General features: G+C 35.8%; 4 protein-coding genes across 4 annotated transcripts; 1 reads left to right on the forward strand and 3 right to left on the reverse strand.

Annotated features, from left to right (window-relative positions):
• Positions 1-1086: 1086 nt before the first annotated feature.
• On the reverse strand, positions 1087-3057 carry LOC132701150 (cuticle protein 16.5-like). The gene is made up of 2 exons (XM_060668861.1): positions 1846-3057; positions 1087-1766 (listed from the first exon to the last, which is right to left on the reverse strand). Exons 1-2 carry the CDS (start codon positions 1855-1857, stop codon positions 1134-1136), a joined length of 645 nt encoding a protein of 214 aa, XP_060524844.1. The 5' UTR covers positions 1858-3057; the 3' UTR covers positions 1087-1133.
• A 25-nt stretch (positions 3058-3082) lies between these two features.
• On the reverse strand, positions 3083-8237 carry LOC132700895 (uncharacterized). Its single transcript, XM_060668472.1, has 3 exons — positions 7625-8237; positions 6372-7575; positions 3083-4304 (listed from the first exon to the last, which is right to left on the reverse strand). The coding sequence occupies exons 1-3, from the start codon at positions 8166-8168 to the stop codon at positions 3095-3097; spliced, it is 2958 nt and encodes a 985-aa protein (XP_060524455.1). The 5' UTR covers positions 8169-8237; the 3' UTR covers positions 3083-3094.
• A 692-nt stretch (positions 8238-8929) lies between these two features.
• LOC132701281 (uncharacterized) lies at positions 8930-12909 on the forward strand. The gene is made up of 8 exons (XM_060669078.1): positions 8930-9118; positions 9226-9369; positions 9419-9759; positions 9813-10026; positions 10192-10249; positions 10303-10688; positions 10743-12657; positions 12711-12909. Exons 1-8 carry the CDS (start codon positions 9082-9084, stop codon positions 12844-12846), a joined length of 3231 nt encoding a protein of 1076 aa, XP_060525061.1. The 5' UTR covers positions 8930-9081; the 3' UTR covers positions 12847-12909.
• A 1951-nt stretch (positions 12910-14860) lies between these two features.
• Positions 14861-19609, reverse strand: LOC132701179 (ATP-dependent RNA helicase DHX15 homolog). The gene is made up of 9 exons (XM_060668905.1): positions 19355-19609; positions 18897-19298; positions 18498-18844; positions 17942-18404; positions 17612-17886; positions 16327-16449; positions 15700-15890; positions 15476-15638; positions 14861-15038 (listed from the first exon to the last, which is right to left on the reverse strand). The coding sequence occupies exons 1-9, from the start codon at positions 19402-19404 to the stop codon at positions 14911-14913; spliced, it is 2142 nt and encodes a 713-aa protein (XP_060524888.1). The 5' UTR covers positions 19405-19609; the 3' UTR covers positions 14861-14910.
• Positions 19610-19689: the final 80 nt, after the last annotated feature.

Genomic DNA, 19689 nt, shown 5'->3' on the forward strand with positions numbered 1-19689 from the left:
ATTTATTAGAAATTTAAATCTATTGGGTTGAAGGTTGAGCGAATGTTTAATAAACGAATGTCTGGAGACATTTATAAACGTTGCTTACGGAATTTTTCTACTTTTATTAGCTTTTCGGCACATTTTTGTAAAACAGGAGCAATATATTTAGTGAGTGAAGTTTAGAGTCACCATCAGAACTGACATACATCAAAATACCATTAGTGTTTGAAATCTATCGATTTCTTCGCTAAAATACCAAAACGCCCGAAATTTTTATTATTTTTTAAATTTTTTATATAGGCAAATTAATTTTATATATGCCAAAAAGCCACTACCTTTTCTGAAAATAATAAAACTATTGAATTTCCATTTTTTTATATGCTCGTTTTTTTTTTAATTATAACCCCCCAATTTTTATTTAACTTGTATAATGAAACATTTGCTTAAAAAACACTTTGGTAACATTTCATCTCCAATTTTCAACAACTGGTTAGTTTTATTTTTATAATTGTTTTGCTTAGTTTATTCCTATTTCCTTATATTTCACAGAGAGCATTATACTGCCATGTGGCATATTTTAAATCAAAATTGATAATTTGAATTTAGTTAGCATTAAATTACTTGCAAAAATGTATTACGAAAAGTGACATTCAAAAAATAACCAAATATTTTGGCTTGTAATACATTTTCGTCTCAAAATAGAGAATTGGTTACTTTTATTTTACTAAGTTAGAAAACATGGTTTTGAGGAAATTTTTAAAAATGCAAGTTTTTCAATGCGGAATACATTTTTTTTTAAGTTTCTATTATTCTGGAAACATTTATTGTTAGTTAATTAAAAAATTAAATTTCAAAATATCTTCAGCCGTTGGCAAACATTGTTTCATTCAGTTCTTTAGAGTAATGGAGTGAAGACAATAATCTAAAGATTTCCCAAATTTTCGGTGGAGGATTTATTAAACAATAGAAATCTGAAACGCTTTTTAGTAATAGTTTTTCATACCATCATGGGCATCAGGGCATGCTGGGCAACAAAAAAAAATGTTTTTCTAGGTTATAAAAATAATAAATAATAATTAAACTTGTTTCTAATAAGTATGACATTTATTCAACTCAAATAAATAAGTAGCAAGCGTTTACATTATCACAGTTCACCAGGCTGGAGCGCCGTACGCCAATGGGGCCACCGATTTCGCCACTACTGGAGCTGAGTACGAAGAAATCACTGGGGCGGAGTACGATGAAACGACTGGACCTGCAGAGTAAGCCACTGGAGCGGCCGAGTATGCGATAGGGGCTACTGACTTAGCCAACACCGGAGCCGAATAAGAAGAGAAAACTGGAGCGGAATGGGCGGCATATGCAGCCACAGGTGCAGCGTAGGCGGCTTTGGAAATGATAGGTGCGGAATACGCCTCTAGAGCTGGAGCTGAGTAAGCGGAAAACGCTGGAGCTGCATACGCTGCCTTCGAAACTATTGGAGCTGAGTAAGCCGAGTAAGCAGCTACCGGAGCAACGGACTTTGCATAAACCGGGGCTGAATAAGCGGACACTACTGGAGCGGAGTGAGTGGTGTAAGTCGAGACGACGGATTTTGAGATCGCTGGAGCCGAGTATGTGGAAATCACTGGAGCGTTGGCGGCGTAGGTGGAGATCACTGGAGCGACGGATTTGGTCAGCAACGGAGCTGAGTAGGCCACTGGAGCTGGCGCGTAGGAAGCTATGGCGGGCGATTCGATGAAGCCGGCATTGGCATAGGCCAAAGCAGCGGCGAAGATTACGAACTGAAAATAAAAATATTTGTTAAAAGTTAGGGATCCAAATTGTCGGTAATAAATATAAAATATTACGCGGTTATCTTACCTTAGCTGCCATTGTTGTTTATGGTCTACTCAGGTGCAAAATCGAACTGATGATAATTTCACGGAATTCGGTGGTTTTTATACCCCGTGCTGGTATGGTCGCTTCTGATTTTGTTTAAATCAACTTTCGCTATTAAAGATTGTGAAGGTCTAGGTTCGCGCGCGGTTTCCTGCGAGTCGTTACGATGATTATTGGGCAACTCGATTTTAAACTGGATCGCTCGAATGTCACGAATTTAGTAGGACGTCATTTAATGATGGCGCAAGGTCTATACGTTTGCTTATCACTGAGGCGAAGAATATAGAGTTAATTAGCGCAAGGCAGATGCAATTGAGGCTTATTACATGTCCCACCGACGATTATTGCCAATAAGAAAGCTGGGATTTTTTAATCAGCGGAATAAAAATAGCAACCCATTTTTAAAATATACGTTTTATTTAATTTTTAATTACTGATGTCGCAGAAGTTCATTGTTAAGTCGAATACTAATAATAATAGTTTTGTCTTCACTTCGTAATTTGTGTTGCTCTGATATATTTTGAAATTAAAAGGTTGGTTTGCCCTGATTTGTCTTTCTTACAAGCACGGTCCAATTTTACCTTACTGTTTAAGTAATGTATGCTGGAATCCATTTTTAAGCAATAGCTTTTTTTAGCAAGCTTTTATAGGGAGGGCCCACCTCAAAAATAAATTTGTGCATTTTTAGCCCTTTGCGTAATATCAAAAAAATTTCCATATTATTACAACCGAATCATAATTAATTTATTGAAAGTGTTACTTTTAGGATAATTCTATGGATTCAGCCTAAAGTCAGAGCTTTCGAAAATCTTATAAATACCAATCACAAATTTTTTAATCAATAGAAATAAAATAATCAGTAACTTTTTTTTATATATTATTATTTTATATATTATTTAACGTGTTGTTTTTTATAGTAATGAAGTTTCACATATTCCATGATCGAAATATTTGTTGTTTATTCGGAGCACTCAATAAAGAAGTTTTTAGAAAAAAGAAAATTCCAAAAAGCCTTTCCATCTTTTGGAGTTTCTAATCAACGGACATCAAAAACAAGCTGTTGCAATGCTTAGGTCTAGCAGCGTGAATAACGACGGTAAGATGCACACCGTCAATATGTATTAGAAATATTAATTTAACCCATTTCAAATAAAGTAAGTTACTACTTTCGACCAACTGATGAAGTTCCTAGCAAGCGCAAAGAAAATTTAATTTTGATCTACATATCTGGTTAGATTCTTTTGAAATATTTATAGAAGCACAATTCCAGGAAAAAAGCGGCCGTTGCCACACACAAGCCTCCCGACCAAAAGAACAGAATAAACCTCATCTCGATCACGCTCAGTTCTCCGCTGCGCATGTTTTTTTTGCTCTTCGCTAGAGCGATCTCGAATTTTTTCTTTCCATTTCTCTCCGATCTGGCTTTGAGGCCACCGTTTAGCCACAATTTTTTTATCGTTCTATCTATCGCGTCGTAAGCTGGGTAACCTTTCGAAAAGAACATCTGCTGAAAAAACCAATACAAATCTTCCCCCATATCGATCATGAGTTCTCCGTTGTCGGAATCTAGACAATTGTCAAAGGCTAGGAAAAGTACGCTTATCCTGTCTGCCAAATAAGCAGCTACTCTGTCCTTGCATACTTTGAGTATACAATTTGTTCTATTGGTACAAGTCTGCATCCTGTCATATATTTGTAAATCATCCTTGGCGCCTTTTTCGATATACAAACTAAGGGTGTAATGAGGGCCCAAGATCTCCAAGTCCGATTCCATTAAGTCCTCGATGGAATACATGGCCTTGGTGTGTTTTTGGCTGTAAAATATTGCCTGAAAAAATGCTGTGAAAACGGTGCTTAGCACATAAGTGCCCAAAATCCAAAAGCCTAAAACTATCCTAAATTTGTATCTACTAGTCGGGATGGTGGGAACCACTACGTTGATAGTCACGAGAAAAGCGATTTCGATGAGATTAGCTATGCTTTCGCCATAAGCGAAATGAACAAAACCGATCCAGAATATGGTCGTAAGGATGAAGGCAATTTTCTCGTTCCTAGGCGCAATTTCAAATATTCTTTCCCAGTTCGTCTTCAATGGCGACTTCGGAAACACGTAATGGATCGTATCGATAATGTAGATGATGCTAGTATCGAAATCTTCGTGGAAGGGACCGAGATGGGCATGGTAACCGCCAACGGCCACATCGCATTTTTTTTCCATTAACATTTGCATGCCTTTGTTTTGGTAGGTTCCGTTTATTTTGATTCCTTGGAAGGTATGCCTCGCTAACGTTCCCTCGAGCTTCATGCCGAGGTACGAGGACACTTCTTGGAGAATCTTCTCTTCTAATCCGTTGCCGTCTCCATAAACGTAGGGAGTGATTGATCTGTAGTACACTCGCATCGTCGTGTTTCTCCATTTCCTAGGATAGTCTGGAACTATTTTAATTCATATTTGGGAGACGTTAATTAATACGAAAAAAAATAGAGACATAGAAAGAAGTATTTTTGACAAAAGCTCAGATAAAAATAAGTTCAGCATCCAATTTTTTATCCACTTTGATTCTGTGGCTTAGGTATTAGTTAAATAAATTAAATTAAAGAAAAAATATTCATGTTTTTTGAATGAAAAGGAAATAAATTTGGGCTTTCAAAATTATATGTTTCGCTATTTGAAAAAAGTACAATAATTATGAATTCAAAGTAAAAATTGCAAAACAAAATTAATTGATTTTAATTTTGAACAAAATTCAAACAAATGAGAAACTATTGCTATTTATTACAACTTTATAAAGGAGAGCTTATACATTTTTCTATATTTTTAGTACATCTGCATATGCATGTTTTTAATAATTATCAAATTTTGCTAGATATTAAGGTAGGGTTTTGGAGAAAAACAGACATTTCATTAAATATCTGTAAATATTCAAACATTCCAAAATGTTTCTATATTATTGATTGAAAACTAATTTTATTGTATATTTTAAATAAATAACATAAATAATTTAAATTGAAATAGAAAATTATATTCTTAAAAACTATCAACCAAGATGGAACTTGAGCAACTGCGAACAAAAACTGACTCAATGTTTGTTGCAGTAGATGTTTTCCATCCTTTAGCGCGATGGTCAATAAATTCTTTACACACTTTCAGATACTCTTTTCTCAATATTTCCTTAATATTGCTATCAGATATGAAAAAAAAAGTATATATTAAATAAATAGCAAACAGAGAGAATCTAAAGCAAACAGAAAAATTATGTTCTGAAAAACTATCAGTCAAAGTATTCCTTAACCAAAGCAAGTTTATTATATTTTTCAACAGACTATATCTATAGTAAAGTTCGTCCTACATCACATATTAACTAGAAACTTTTTTATGCCATATTTACCATTAGTAAAAGTGAAGTCGTTACATTTTCCGAGTTCCACAGATGAGATCTCGGGGCTGTTTATGTTTTCGTACTTGTAAGGATGATAAGTAAACACTTCCCAATGCTTGTCTACAATGTATACCCTGTATACATAATTTTTCGATAAATTCATAAATATTTCTTTGCTAATCGACAACATCCGCAAAAGATACAACGCCCTTGGTTCTAAGTTGCCCATTCGGAGCTGCTGATAAAACGTGCTCAATGCTAAAGGACTAGTGACGTCAATATAGTAGAAAATCTTGGACGATTTAATCAAGAGAGCTGTGCGAAAAGTGTCGTCCATGATTACCACGGGATTGCGTTTCGATTCGACCACCGAATTTGTAACGATTAGAGTGTAATTATCGATGAGCAAGTCGATCAACTGATTATGGCATTTTCTTTCCGGCCAAATTTTTAATGGGTCAACCGTTTTAAGGATCGCCGTCACGTGGCAGGTTGATATATAAAAAATTAAAACATTAATCAATAACGCGTATCTTTTCATGTTAAAACGAAACACTTGATGACAGCCACGCATAGTATGTAATACCATGTAGCATGCATTGCGTGCCATTTGTTGGGTCGCACTGGAAAATTGTTAACTATTTAAATATTGCCTAAGGCCAATAGGGTACTGGTTATAATAAATGAGGATATTTTAATAGCCCGTTTATTCGCGGTCGTAAAATTTATGAGCTTACAAAAAGTTAGTAAATTATGTTTTTCATTTCGTGTCACTTCCTGGAAGCTCTTCGATCATTGGTCAACTGACTTCTTCTTTTCTGTTATAAAACTTAATTTAGGTATGGAGCACAGCCCTGCAATTTAAGGGGCTTAAATAGATTAATAGTTAATAGTTAATTGAAATTAATTAATTTTCAAAAATGTTTTTCATTACATCAAGTGCAGGTAATTTTATATGTGTGAATTTTATATGTGGTATTTTATATGTGTGTAATTTTATAGGCTAATTCTGAGGGTAACAAAAACAATTGTATTAATTAAAATTCAGGGTTTTATTGTTTTTAACAGTGCGCAAAACTGTGATATAAGCATACAGTGTAGACCGAACTAGTGTTTTTTTATTATTGCGCTTTGCGCCGCCTCCGAAGACGCTGCGCGATCCACAATTCAGCAAAGAAAATTGCTGTCGAAAAGCCTAACCCGACAGCCCACAAAACAAACAAAAATTCAAGCTTTTCCAAATTTAAAAGGTTCGGCCGGAATCTCGAGTTTCTATAATTCTGAGCGTCGACTACGCCCAAAAGGAATTTTCCAACATTTTCCATTCTAACCAGAAACCCTCCGTGCAAAACCAAACGCTTGAGGGTCTCGTCGAACACCTCGAATGGTGGAAATCCTTTGGCAAAAAACATCCTAATATGGGCTTTCCTTAATGTACGACCAAGATGGAGAAGCAATTCGCCGGTGACCGAGTCCGTGCAAAGTGCTCGCGAGGAGTATTCGGTGATCATTTTCGATACGAAAAATATTGCTGATTTCTTCCTGCAAACCTGCAGGATGCATTCGTTTATTTGAGGGCAACGCACTCCCCTCGGAACAGAAACGTTGAATCTCTCCATCAAACTCGCCACTTCCGTGGGTAGCAGGATTGGTAGGTCGGAGTTTAATGCGTCACGCTCGTTGTCTATTTGTTTCTCGTACTGTGTGCTGTAGAACATTTCTTGGATGGCGACCGTGAACACGGTGGTCAATAACAAAATACCAAGCAGCCAGGCGCTCAACGCCAACCTGATATTTCGGTGTTTGGTAACGATTTTGTGAACTGGATTTTGAAATAGAGTCATGGCGGTGAGCTTGAAGAGCGTAACAGGTTTTATCCCGTAAGTCAGGCGGATGAATACCACCCAAATGAATAAAGTCCCCAAAGAGGCAAATTCTGCATCCACAGTCATTATATTCATAATCCTAACCCAATGGGGGGTGACGTCGGCTTTAGGCGCGTTGACGATTACGTCATCGACATAGTAGACGACCGACTTATCAAAATCTCCGGACTGCGGTTCACCGAAGATGAAACCGTTATACCCTCCAGCTACCGCGTCTACTTCCTTTTGGTAAAGGAGTTGTAACCCCTCGTTTTCGTAGGACCCGTTGACCTTGATCCCTTGAAATGTGTGACTGTGTCCGATTTTACGCAACTTCATTCCAATACATTCGGCAACTTTTGACGTAAAGTTCACTTCAAACCCGTAAATACCCTTCAATATTACGAATGGAGTTAAATTCCTCAGGTATATTATAAGGGTGGTGTTTCTCCATTTTTTGGGGTAGGCTGAAATTATACACATTTGAGATTTTCGTAGCGACAAAAAGTCACTTACCGAAAGGTTCTAAGGTGATGTTTTCAGCCAGTTGCTGGCAAGCCTTGACGTATAATGGAGTAAGATCGGGATTGTGAACGTTTTCGGACTTGTAAGGCCGATACGTGTATATTTCGAGATTTTGATTTATCAGGTAGACTTTTCCAATATAGTACTTTGCCAATTGGGAGAGAAAGCTTTCGTCAATTGCAGATACCAAAAAGATAAATAAAGATCTGGGCTCAAAGTAACCAGTTTTCAAATGTATGTAAAAATTACCCAAGACCCTTGCATCTCTTAAATCTAAAATATAAGATATCTCCCGGGCAAAAATTGAAATTGGATCTGATAGAGAGCTGTCCAGTTTTACTGAGGGTTTAGTACTAGAAATTAGAATGTTGGAAACAATAGTACGACTGGCAGAATTACGGATTATCTTTCGTAAGCATGTCTGCTCTTCATAATATGTACGGATTTCGATAATATCAGAGTTTAATGCAGTTTTGCAAAACTGAGTGCCGAAACTCACCAATAAAAAAACTATTGCTTTGGAGGAAAGTTGCATTTTTAAATAGGAAAACTGTCGGAGTAACTCACAAGGTAAATATTGAGGAGATAAAGATCTCAATTTTTGTTGATCGTTGATAACTCGTATGGTTATGTCTAATTAACAAACACGTTCTTGCGTGACCTAATAGTTTAATTTGTATACAATTTTATACAAATAGACCGCTAAACCTACCAAAACCACTTGCAAAAAATGACAGTTAATATTTTCAAAATAAATAAGAACTAAAAGTTCAGATTTTCACGAAATTATATATTTTTACATGACAATTGTTTCGACAATGCCATGTCTTTTTGACACCGTGTCTTTTGATAAAGACACGGTGTTGTCGAAACAATTGTTATGTAAAAATATGTAATTTCGTGAAAATCTGAACTTTTAGTTCTTATTTATTTTGATAAATGGATTTTCATCAAGTAAAAGCCACCTCATCGTCATCACAGTCATCATTATGAATGCATGTATATAGCCATTAAAATTTTATTAACCAAGTCACTGACTCTATTATTATAGTCACGAATTGCTTTATAATTAGCCAACACTCTAATAAGCCTAACGTCAACCAGTTGCAATAATTTAAGTGAAAAAATTACAATTTTGATAGTGGAACAACCTGAATAATATAAAAATAACCATAATAGACCCCACCACATATCCCAAAAGCCCACTAATCGTTCTTCTATGGTCCATGGCGTGCAGATGCTTTTTACCTAATCCTAATTTTTTTATTCAATGCTTTGACAGCTTTGATTGTATTTTTGAAGTTAGTTTGTGTTGTGTGCCACGGGCCAGTCGGACGCGTCGTACTTTTGCTAATAAAAACAATAATTTTAGAAAGAAATAGAAAATAGAAAGTCAATTAAAAAGGACAGATTTTCTGTATTTTAGCAGGTGCATAAATTTGTTACAAATGGAATACGAGAAACACATAAATAGACTTGTATTAGGTAATAATTGTCCCTTTTCCCGCTTCATCGTCATTGTTTTTTGTTTGGCTTTACTTGTGCGCCACTGCTTCTGAAATTTGTTAATTTTAAACTGTTAACTTTTCCAGGGTTCTTAAAAAATAATTGTCACGCGGCCTACAAGGCTTTCCTGAAACAGAATTTTCAACATTGTGGCAAACATATAAATACTAGAATTGCTGGACAAAGTTTGGAAGATATTTTAACGGCACACTCACACATTTACGAAATAAGTATGATTCGCGGTGTGTATTATTAAATGTTTGTTCATAAGGTTTGTAGTTCAAGGATATTTGGAAGACACAAATTATTGCAAATTGAAAGGCAATGAATTCCTCTCCCCAGTTTATTTGCCAAATCAACTGCTGTTTTTGCTGGACAAAACCACTCCTTCATTATCACCAAGAAGGTCATCCAGTGAGTCTTCTGCCATTGAATCGCAATTTCCAGAGAGTCATGCTTCTGATATTGAAACCACCCCAGAATATAGCTTGCCTGGGCATATAAATTATGTGAAGAACAATTTAAATTACAACGTGAAAGCTTCAAGAAGAAATCTAAATACACATAAAACTACTGCAATAGAGAAATTGGCGACACCAGAAAAGGATGTTATATCAGAAGTAATTAGCTATATTGATATTTTTAGGGGTGATTATTTTCTGGGTTATTGTAGGTTATGAGTCAAACATTGTTGCAAAATACAGAATTTCAAGAAAAACTAGCCAAGACAATTAATACTGTGCTCAATACACCAGAAGTAACGTGTTCTAAAGCTGATGAAGATGTACATGATGGTATTTCAGTTGAACTGGATGCTACCATAAAAAATGTGTTGAAACGCACAGAAGCAGATCCCATGTTTGAAGAGGTTTTGCAAGACTTTTTGGGTAAGTCACCATAGATTTCTGTATTTTCTTACCTTTCCAACTATTTTAAAAGTTACCTAACAATTGCTAATTTTTACTTACTTACAAAAAACCTTTATGCTGTTTTTGTCATTGTAATTATTAATAATAATTCACTTTGGTTTAGTCTAAGAAAGTTATTTTTAGGCCAACCAATCATCAACAGCATAAATAAAGTTATTAATACAGAAACTCCTCCTAGTAGGTAAAATTTGTAAGATACATACCATACTTGTTATTAAAATATATCCATTTTAGCACCCCTGCAAGCATTAATAACGATATTTCAGCTTCAAACTGTCACAATAATGTCTTGAATGAGGAAACAGATAATTCCCTTTTATCTAGTGAAATGTGCAGTTCCAAGTTGTCTAGGACAAATAATTTGATAATGTATGATCAAAGTTTAAATCCTCTAACATCTACTTGTTTACCATCAACTGCTCAATTAGAAAGGAAGAAAAACGTTACAAGTGGGACTTCCCTTTATCTAAATAACATGCCAAGTATTGTGATGTTACAGCCACCATGTTTTGTTGTGGACCAACCTATTACAATGCCTCAGTTCAGTTCAGTTGATCAGGAGAATTTGGGAATACTCAAACACAAGGAAACAAATTTAGCAACCATCGAAGGAGGTCATAGTATGTAAACGAACTAATTAATTTTTTTCTAGCTGTTGATATTGTGTCTTTCAGATCCTAATAGTGTGATGTCTCAACAAGGAAATGAAGTCAAGAATATTCAGGAATATGTTAAGGTCTATAATGTAAATAACAAGAGTCCTATTATAAAAAAGAAAAGACAGGGCTTGAAAAGAGTAATTTACCCCAAATCAAAAGTTACTGTAGAAATAATTAATAACAAAATTGAAAAGACCTATTCTGAAGAACATATACAAGCTGACGCAACAAATTACAAAAGTACAAATGAGTTGCCATTATTGGATCATGAAGTGCAGCAGCAGAGCCATATCAAGGATGCTTCTTTGGAGAAACAGAATTTGTCATCTGGCATTAATAAATCTGTGGAAAGACAAAAACAAGGAGAAAAAGATATCATAACTCCGTCACCGTCAATGACAAACACTCAGAAAAAGACTCCAAAAAGTGGCAGTCATGTTAGGAATTTAACTTTCCCATCACCAAAGAAGGCATTGAAACCAGTAGCTACAGACAAGATAAAAGAATTAAGAGAAACTTCTTCAGATAAAGACAAATCTGCAATAACTAAAAAAAAGCCAATAGAAGAAAATGTGCCAATATGTTGGGACTCAAACCTGAGGCAGTTTATAGATCCTCCCAAGGATGAAAAGAAAGAACCAGCAAATGTGAAGAAAATGAAGAAAAAGAACTTCAAAAAAGCCAAAGACTTAAATGTTACAGCTGAAGAAGCCAGACTTCTGGAAATGAACCTCAAAACTCCAGTTAAGGAGGTACATAAAAATGATATAAATCTTGAGAAAAAACAGTTCTCATCTGATGTTTTAAGCAACAGAAACTCTGGTGACATATCCATGGAAGAAACAACCTTTAAAGCTAGGCATATCCAAGAAAAAACACCTATGAAGATCCCACCAACTCCAACAATTAGATCTGGAAAAAATGAAACCCCTTTTACTCCAATGCTAAGAGCTAACCTAAAAGAAATCACAGGAGGAGAGAATTTCTCTGTGGATACTCCTAACTTTCCAGTTACTCCAGGTTTTTCCTTTATAGGCAATCCACATAACTATTACTGGTTGAATGACCAAGATGGTGAGAATGAAAGGGTATTCAGTAATTTTAAACATGAAGAGTGTGCTTCTAAAATGATAGTCCAAGAACCCAAAGAAAGTTTGAAGCAAACTAAAGACAACCACTCCAAAGAAACCACAACTTTAACTTGTAAAAAGCCACCTGTTAAGACAGCAAAGGAAGTAAAAGATACCCCTAAAGACTTAAAGAAAAAAATAAATGAAAAGGCTATAAACCCAATACTAAATACTGAGGATGCAGAGAAGAGTGAGAAAACAAGACAATGTAGAGGTTCAAGAAAGACAATTAGCCCTAAAAAGGCTCCAAGTACTAGAAAGTCTACCAAACAACCAAAAACACCGCAAACTTCCAAAGTTCACAAATTTAAGTCTAAAAGTGTGTCAAAAAGCCCAGCGCAGAAACAGAATGGTGAAGTAGTTCAACATTCTCAGAAAGCGTCGGATGATCAAATTAACTGGTTTAAAATGAGTGGAGCAAATCTGCACAGGACCAAATCAGATTTGGATGAAAAAACAAAGGATTCAGAAGAGACTGAGCACAAGAAAGAGTTTTGTATGTATGATTATTTCACAATAAGAAATTACTTTGAGGAGGACACTATTGTTTACCATAACGATGAGGTAGCTTCAAACCAGGAGTTCCAAAGCAGTTTTAGTTCCAAATATAAGGCACAGAAAGTGACATTGTTCTGTGAAGATAATGCAGAAATTGATATTTACATTTCTTTGACTCCTTTTGTCAGCTTACTGGAATTCGGATTGGACGATAGCATAAGTGCAAAGACGAGAAGCTCGTCAGAGAGCCTTAACGACAGTGGCAAGCGCGGGATTAACGAAGATGCAGACTTGGTTGAGAGGTAAACGAAAGTAACTTTTACCTGCTTCAAAATCAAAATCGCGATCATTTTAGCACGAGAAAACGCAGGCATCGGTCTGACAGTTACAGTTCCACTTCTTCTAAGAGACTAAGGCCCGTTGACACTACCATCTTGAAGGAAGTGAACATAACGTCCTTCTTGTCACAGGTTCATGGACCTACAATTTAAGGATGAGAGGTGGTTTAAGTTATATTGAACATATAATTTTGACAAATCAGTGTATAAAATAATTAAACCTTGTATTTGTGTTTTTAAAGTTATTGTTTTATTTTGCCCTACTTTCCTTATCAATGGCTTGTTTGTAGCAGATTATTGGGCGGTTGTAAATCAGTGGTAGCTTTGGATTTTTTGATCTTCTTAGTTCTTTTAGGAAAACTTCTTTTTTTCAGTTCTGTAAACAATTTTGCATAATTTAATTTAATTTAATTTATTTGCAGTTTAACCAATTTACAAAACTTTTACATTCATTAAAGACAAATAGAGAGAAAGACAGCAGTATAACAGAATTAAACAAGAACAAGATATAACAAATAGAATTAAGTGGAACCACTGAAACGCAAAGAAATGAGCGGACGCTGCCGACAAAAGGATCACGCTTTAGGCAGTTGCACGCTTTCAGCGCAAGGGGCGAATAAACTTAATAATTTGCGCGGAACATTGAGTTGACACAGCTTTTGTAATATCCTTTAAATTGCATGCAGTGTAAAAGAGGTGGACAATAATACCAACCATTGAAAATCTTAGAGAAAAAATAAATCACTTTGGAATCTCCTGGATTGAGAGTATCAATATTGAAGGCCTTAGTTATAATACTGTAGTCGATCTAATACCCATTATAGATATTGATATGCGCCTCAGAAACCAAAGAACTTAGAAATACTTTCTTTATCTATATGGTAGGCATAATATGGAGATCATACCACAGATGCATACTCCAATCTAGAGGGAACCAAAGTGATATATAAAGCAATGGGGAATAAGTTGGCCACTATTGAGTACAACAAACCCAAGGACTCGCGTAGACCTGTTTACGACTTACGCAAAATGTGTCACAAAACTTTGTTTAGAATCCAAGAAAACACCCAAGTCTTTAATGCAAGTGAAAGCCTCGATTTCGACACCATCAATGGTATATCGATTGTGAACCATACTAAATAAACGACTAAAGCTAATATTAAAGCATTTTTTTTACATTGCTACGCGAGACTATCAATTTTAGACCACATGAAAACACTCTCCACTCCCCCCAGAATATCCTCGCTTGTTGCAACCCTCCTGAATATTTTCAAATCATTCGCAAAACAAAAGACTGCGATTCAGACAGTACACTAACAATATCGTTTATAAACCAGTTAAAAAGGATGGGTCCAGTGTGACAACCCTGGGGGACTCCCGAAAAAATGTCAATTTTACTTATAGTACACTACTAATTGCACTTCCAAATGACAATCCATTTTCATGGGTTTATTGGCCTCCATCATAGTGATGGTGCACTAGCCACAATCACTGGAGCAACTGCCTTATTTTAAGGTTTGAGATTGTCAGGATTTCTGCTCTGGAGACATCGTAGCTTATCTACTTATCACACACTATGTGTAACCCCTGCGTTACCGACATATAGAAGTTAAACCCAGAGATCAAATTTTTAAATTACCTTAGCTTATGCTGTTGAATTTCTTACCTGTAAAGATACTGGCAATGGGGGGGGGGGGGGGGGCGACTAAGAGAGTAAACATTATATGGTGGTGCATTCATTTCTTCGTTTATTATCTAAATATTATTGGACGATCTTCTAAACTGCCCAGCGACGGCAATACCGCGGGCGCCGTAAAAAAAGGGTCGCCTGAAAAGAGACGCGCGACACACAAAAAACCGAGGCATGTATTGCAAGCCGCATTAGACGTTAAGCTTTATTATTCATTTTCATGTTTTCTCATGTTTTAAGTTGGAAAAGTGAAAAATAGTTATCGAAAAATACAGTCCACTCAATCAAACAAAAATCAGCGCAGCAAATAACGTGCACCTACGTTAAAACCCACCATTTTGGTCCTTCGAGCCGGATCAAAATGGTGGGTTTTAACGTCGGTCCACGTTATCCGGCTCGAAGGACAAAATAACCTGGACCAACGCTAAAACCCACCAATTATTAATCAAACAACTATTCAATCAATATATAATTTATTCTGGAATGACGCCACAAAAACATAAGCGATATGAATAATAAATTTAAATCTAAAACCCTTGCTGGTATTGGCGTGACTCCAATCTATTCTGAAGAATTTCCAGCTGTCGTTTCGCTTCACATTGCGGAAAATTGTTCAGGTCGTAGTACTGAGGTGCGATTCTCAGCAGCCAATCAGCTAAAAACCAATTGCGTTACATAATAAAAAAAAGGTTGGCCAACCAGGCAGATCAACAGAATGATAGGTGGATGAAGCAATGTTTCATCTATCTCATTTTTTTATGCTAGTTCATGTTTTGAAGACAGGTGATAATAAAAATAATAAATAAATTGTAAAGCTGTTATTCTTGAGTGTAAAATCAATTTCCACCAAGAAAGTAACTGGAGGTATCAATTTCATCAGCTACATACTTTTGAACAATAATATCCAGGTATATTGTAGTCCAAAATACCCAACCATAAGAAAACATATTCAATAGACAAACATCACATTAATTAATAGTTCATTAAAAATAAGTTATATTTAACTTATCTATTTAAATTGGTGTTCATAACAAGCCTTGGACACCTGTCTCTCTTCACAACTTTTATTCAACAGAATTAATTTATACTTACGTTTGATATCAGTGACAGTTCTGATGTAATTCTTGGTGGTAAGTACAAACTCATTGTATATGACCCACTCTGGCTTGTGGTCCAAGCATGTTGACGGATGCAGCTGCACTATCTGATTATCTTTAATTGTCAGATAGTGTCCAGTTCTCTCTAAATGGGCCACCTGTAACAGTCACGTAAAATGATTAAATTATCCCCCTTTCCCATGAAGAAATGTTATTTACCTGCATGAAAAACCCGTTAACCAGTGCTTTTCTTATGTTGATGTAGTAGTCTTTGCTTGTAAAATCTGTGGACGTGCGTTTGAGATTGAATCGGTCCATGATCCGTGATAGCTGCTGCCTGACGTTGTCAGCAGACTTCAATGAGCGATAATTGACAAAATTATCATAGCACCACTGTGGATCTTCCATGCCTTCAAAAAAAAAAACGGCATAACTGGCTTCTGAATTATTTCAAAGAATTAAAATTCCGGCATAATACCAGGTGGTCGTCACACCATTTCATGTGCCCCTAAACACTTTTCGGAATTTAACAAAAATCTGAAGTTCCATTTAAGAAAAAAATAGCAAACATCAACAAACAGCACTACTATAAGTTCCACTTTATTTTTTAAACATTTTGTTAAATGTGAGTTCCGTGAATAACAAAAATATTGGACTAAGGGAAATATAATTGCTACTGACTGACTGACAGATGGCAGTTTCTATGAAGAGCATCTGAATTGGACTCTAATTTGGCTGCCTTATAAAGTGAAAATGGAAAATTCGGTGACTTTCCATAGGACTTTAAAAATAGAAGGGTTCCAGGTGGCCGAGAACCCTAAATTTTACACACACACACACACTTACTCTGTTTAAAGGCGTGGTACACGTTCAATAAAGTCAAATGATCGCCGTCGATGTGGGCGAATCTCATCTTGGCATCGTCGGCCGCCTTCTTCGCCTCATTTGGTCTGACGAAACACTGCGGGACTAAACATTGGACCGGGGCGCATGCCCGTTTCCAAAACATATAGTTGTGTTCGACTCACAAAAATCCTACAGAGCTATCCTTAGTCAGAACTAGTTTTGATCAGGTTTAAGAGTGAACCGTTTGAACGATTCACGTCTTAATATGCCAAAAATAGTCCAACAAGTGCTATTTCGCCAACCAACCAATGTCGTCGTCGTGTTAATTATACAGAGTTGGTGATTATATATATATATATATATATATATATATATATATATATATATATATATATATATATATATATATATATATATATATATATATATATATATATATATATCAAAGTATTATTTAAAAAGTTCTTGACTTTTTAAAATGAGCAAACATGTAAAAAATAAAATACCTAATTTATAGAACTGTTTCAAATACTGTAAATTTCTAAACATCTTCAATGGTACCAACAAATTTGTATATTTTTAGTTGATCTTATTTTTTTTTTAAACCAATCAGTTGGCAATCTTTTAACAAATCTTATATGGAAAAAAAAAGTGTGTCTTAATTTTGATATTTTGCAACAATGCAAGTTACAGAATCAAATTATTTGTTAAATAGTACTCAACTTTTTAAAATTAGGAAACATGCAAAAAATAAAATAGCTAATACCTAATCCTGTATATTTTTAATTAATCTTTCCTATTCTTAAATCAGCCAATTAGCAATCTTATAAAAAAAAATTTAAGACAAAAAAAACCGAAAGTTGTAATTTTGAGACTTGGCAACATTGCAAGCTTCTGAAGCATTAAAAATAATTAACTCCTTAAAATTAGGAACACTTAAAAATTTTTAAACATTCACACTGGTACCAACAACCCTGTATATATTTAATACAACTTTGCTTCTTTGAAATGAGCAAATTGGCAATTGTTCAAATTAATTGGCTAAATAACAATAATAACAGCAGTATCAGGGACACAATTATTTCCGTGAAACATTTTGGAAACTTCCACCCACATTAGTAATAAAAATCCCTCTTATTTATTATGCTTTTATAACGCCATTAAATACTTTTTTGGGACGTTTTGCAGATTATATTATTAATTGAATAGTTGCTTTGTTAACTTCTTAATTGTTTTACTATCGGGATCATCCCTTTTGAACTTTTTTATCGCAGTTCATCAATACCTGACAGCATAGCGGTTATGGAAAGGATCTCGTTTGAACAGTTGTGGTTACAGCTGGCAATTAGCATTTTCGCCAGCTGAGGATCGAGAGGGAACTCAGCCATAACCGCCCCCAAGTCGGTAAGGTTTCCGTCATCGTCAAGGGCAGCCAAGTAGTTTAATAATTCTAGCGCTCTCATCAGTGTTTCGGGAGCAGGGGGATCCATGAAATCAAAGTGCACAAGGTCATCAATCCCCAGTTTTTTTAACTGCAGCACCACCGACCCCAGATTTGATCTAAAAAATAAGATTTCCCATTGAGGTAAATTTACGGTTGAGTGCATTTTCCTACCTTAAAATTTCTGGATATGTGTTGTCCTGCATTTCAACTTTAAAGGCCTTTTCGGTATACAACCTGAAACATTTTCCTGGCTTTGTTCTTCCTGCACGACCGGCCCTCTGTTGTGCTGAGGCTTTACTTATTGGAGACACCAATAATGACTCTACACGAATTCTCGGGTTATACACCTTTTGCTTAGCAAAACCAGGATCAATCACAAACACTACGCCATCTATAGTTAATGAAGTTTCAGCAATGTTTGTGGAGACTACTACTTTGCGCCCAATAGCACCATTAGTCTTATTTGGAGGCGGATCTTCAAAAATGCGTTGCTGAAGGTTAGGGGGTAAAGTAGAATACAGAGGAATGCACTTCAGTTCACCCACATCAGGGCCTAAATTGTCAATTTCCCTCTTTATTCTTTTACAGGCCACCTCAATCTCCTCTTGACCAGTCAAAAATAAAAGAATGTCACCTAAAACACGATACAGATTTAGCCAAGATTAACATAGAGCGCCTGTGGTTAAATTTTGATATATTGTAAGATTATAAGATTCAAAATTCTCACCAGCAATTTCCTCACACATATGGATTTGAATAACTGTTCGAATAGCGGCTTCTAGATAGTCTCTTTCAGGCTCAGGAGTGTAAAAAATTTCTACAGGGTGGGTACGACCTGGCACGTTCATTAAGGGAGCATTGTCAAAATACTGTTGAAATTTTCCAGCATCCAGAGTTGCAGACATAATAACCAATTTTAAGTCACTCCTCTGTTTAATTACTTCCTTAAGAACACCCATGAGAATGTCGGTGGCTAATGTACGCTCGTGAGCTTCATCAAGCAGTATGCACTGATAGGCATCCAACATTGGATCACTCATGCCTTCACGTAGCAACATACCATCTGTCATATACCTAAAGAAATTCAGTTTTATATATGATCACCTTACCACATTATTCATATTACTTTAAAACTGTTCTGGCCGATGAGCAATCCTCAAAACGTATACTATAACCCACTTCTTGACCTAGTACAACATCCATTTCCTCTGATACTCTCTGTGCCACTGACATGGCAGCCACTCTTCGGGGCTGTGTGCAACAAACACCTTTTTTTCCCATTTGTCTAGAGTACTCAACGCACCATTGTGGAATTTGAGTTGTTTTCCCAGATCCAGTCTCACCTACGAGGACTATACACTGATGTTCTTCAAGAAGACGCATAAAGTCTGCTCGGTATTCAAAGACTGGCAACCCTATTCGTTTTCTAAATAGTTCATGGTACCTTTGAGTGTAACGCACTCCTGTATATGGGTTATTTAGCGTTACTACAGTAGGAGGAAAAGTTGAAGCAACAGGAACAGGATCCCTATCAAATTAAACAAAGAAATTAACTTACTACCTACATGCCTCAATATTAAGTACCTTTTCTTCTTGCTAGCGGTGTCACCCACTTCAATTCTTCGCTTTGACATCTTCTCCTCGAAATTAGGAGACCCACTAAATAATAAAGAAACTGATAAGTGCGACGCTGCAAAAAGTCTCCTTTTAATCCGATCTCGCGAAACGATTATTAAACGTGTTTCGAAATGATTGATTGTTTTCGTGCTATTCTAATTGTAACAAATTTCGGGGCATGCATGCACAGCACACTACAATGCCATAGATGATACCATAGTATCACAGAACAATAAAATTAGTATTGGAAAGTTTTAAAGTATTTCTTCGAAGGTAAGAAATTGTCCAGTAATTTTGCCCAG

The sequence above is a fragment of the Cylas formicarius genome, unplaced genomic scaffold, assembly GCF_029955315.1.
Source record: "Cylas formicarius isolate icCylForm1 unplaced genomic scaffold, icCylForm1.1 PGA_scaffold_4__25_contigs__length_36172078, whole genome shotgun sequence".
Classification (NCBI taxonomy): Eukaryota; Metazoa; Arthropoda; class Insecta; order Coleoptera; family Brentidae; genus Cylas; species Cylas formicarius.

Excerpts from the sequence above, each read along its gene's own strand:
- LOC132700895 (XM_060668472.1), bottom strand. The coding sequence starts at position 8,168 with ATGCAACTTTCCTCCAAAGCAATAGTTTTTTTATTGGTGAGTTTCGGC. Across the intron at positions 7,576-7,624 it reads CATCACCTTAGAACCTTTCG|CCTACCCCAAAAAATGGAGA; the intron begins GTAAGTGACTTT and ends GTATAATTTCAG. Across the intron at positions 4,305-6,371 it reads CTTCGGAGGCGGCGCAAAGC|AATAGTTCCAGACTATCCTA; the intron begins GCAATAATAAAA and ends AATATGAATTAA.
- LOC132701281 (XM_060669078.1), top strand. The coding sequence starts at position 9,082 with ATGGAATACGAGAAACACATAAATAGACTTGTATTAG. Across the intron at positions 10,027-10,191 it reads GGTTTTGCAAGACTTTTTGG|GCCAACCAATCATCAACAGC; the intron begins GTAAGTCACCAT and ends AGTTATTTTTAG. Across the intron at positions 10,689-10,742 it reads AACCATCGAAGGAGGTCATA|ATCCTAATAGTGTGATGTCT; the intron begins GTATGTAAACGA and ends TGTGTCTTTCAG.
- LOC132701179 (XM_060668905.1), bottom strand. The coding sequence starts at position 19,404 with ATGTCAAAGCGAAGAATTGAAGTGGGTGACACCGCTAGCAAGAAGAAA. Across the intron at positions 17,887-17,941 it reads ACATATCCAGAAATTTTAAG|ATCAAATCTGGGGTCGGTGG; the intron begins GTAGGAAAATGC and ends CTTATTTTTTAG. Across the intron at positions 15,891-16,326 it reads GTACCACGCCTTTAAACAGA|GCATGGAAGATCCACAGTGG; the intron begins GTAAGTGTGTGT and ends TTTTTTTTGAAG.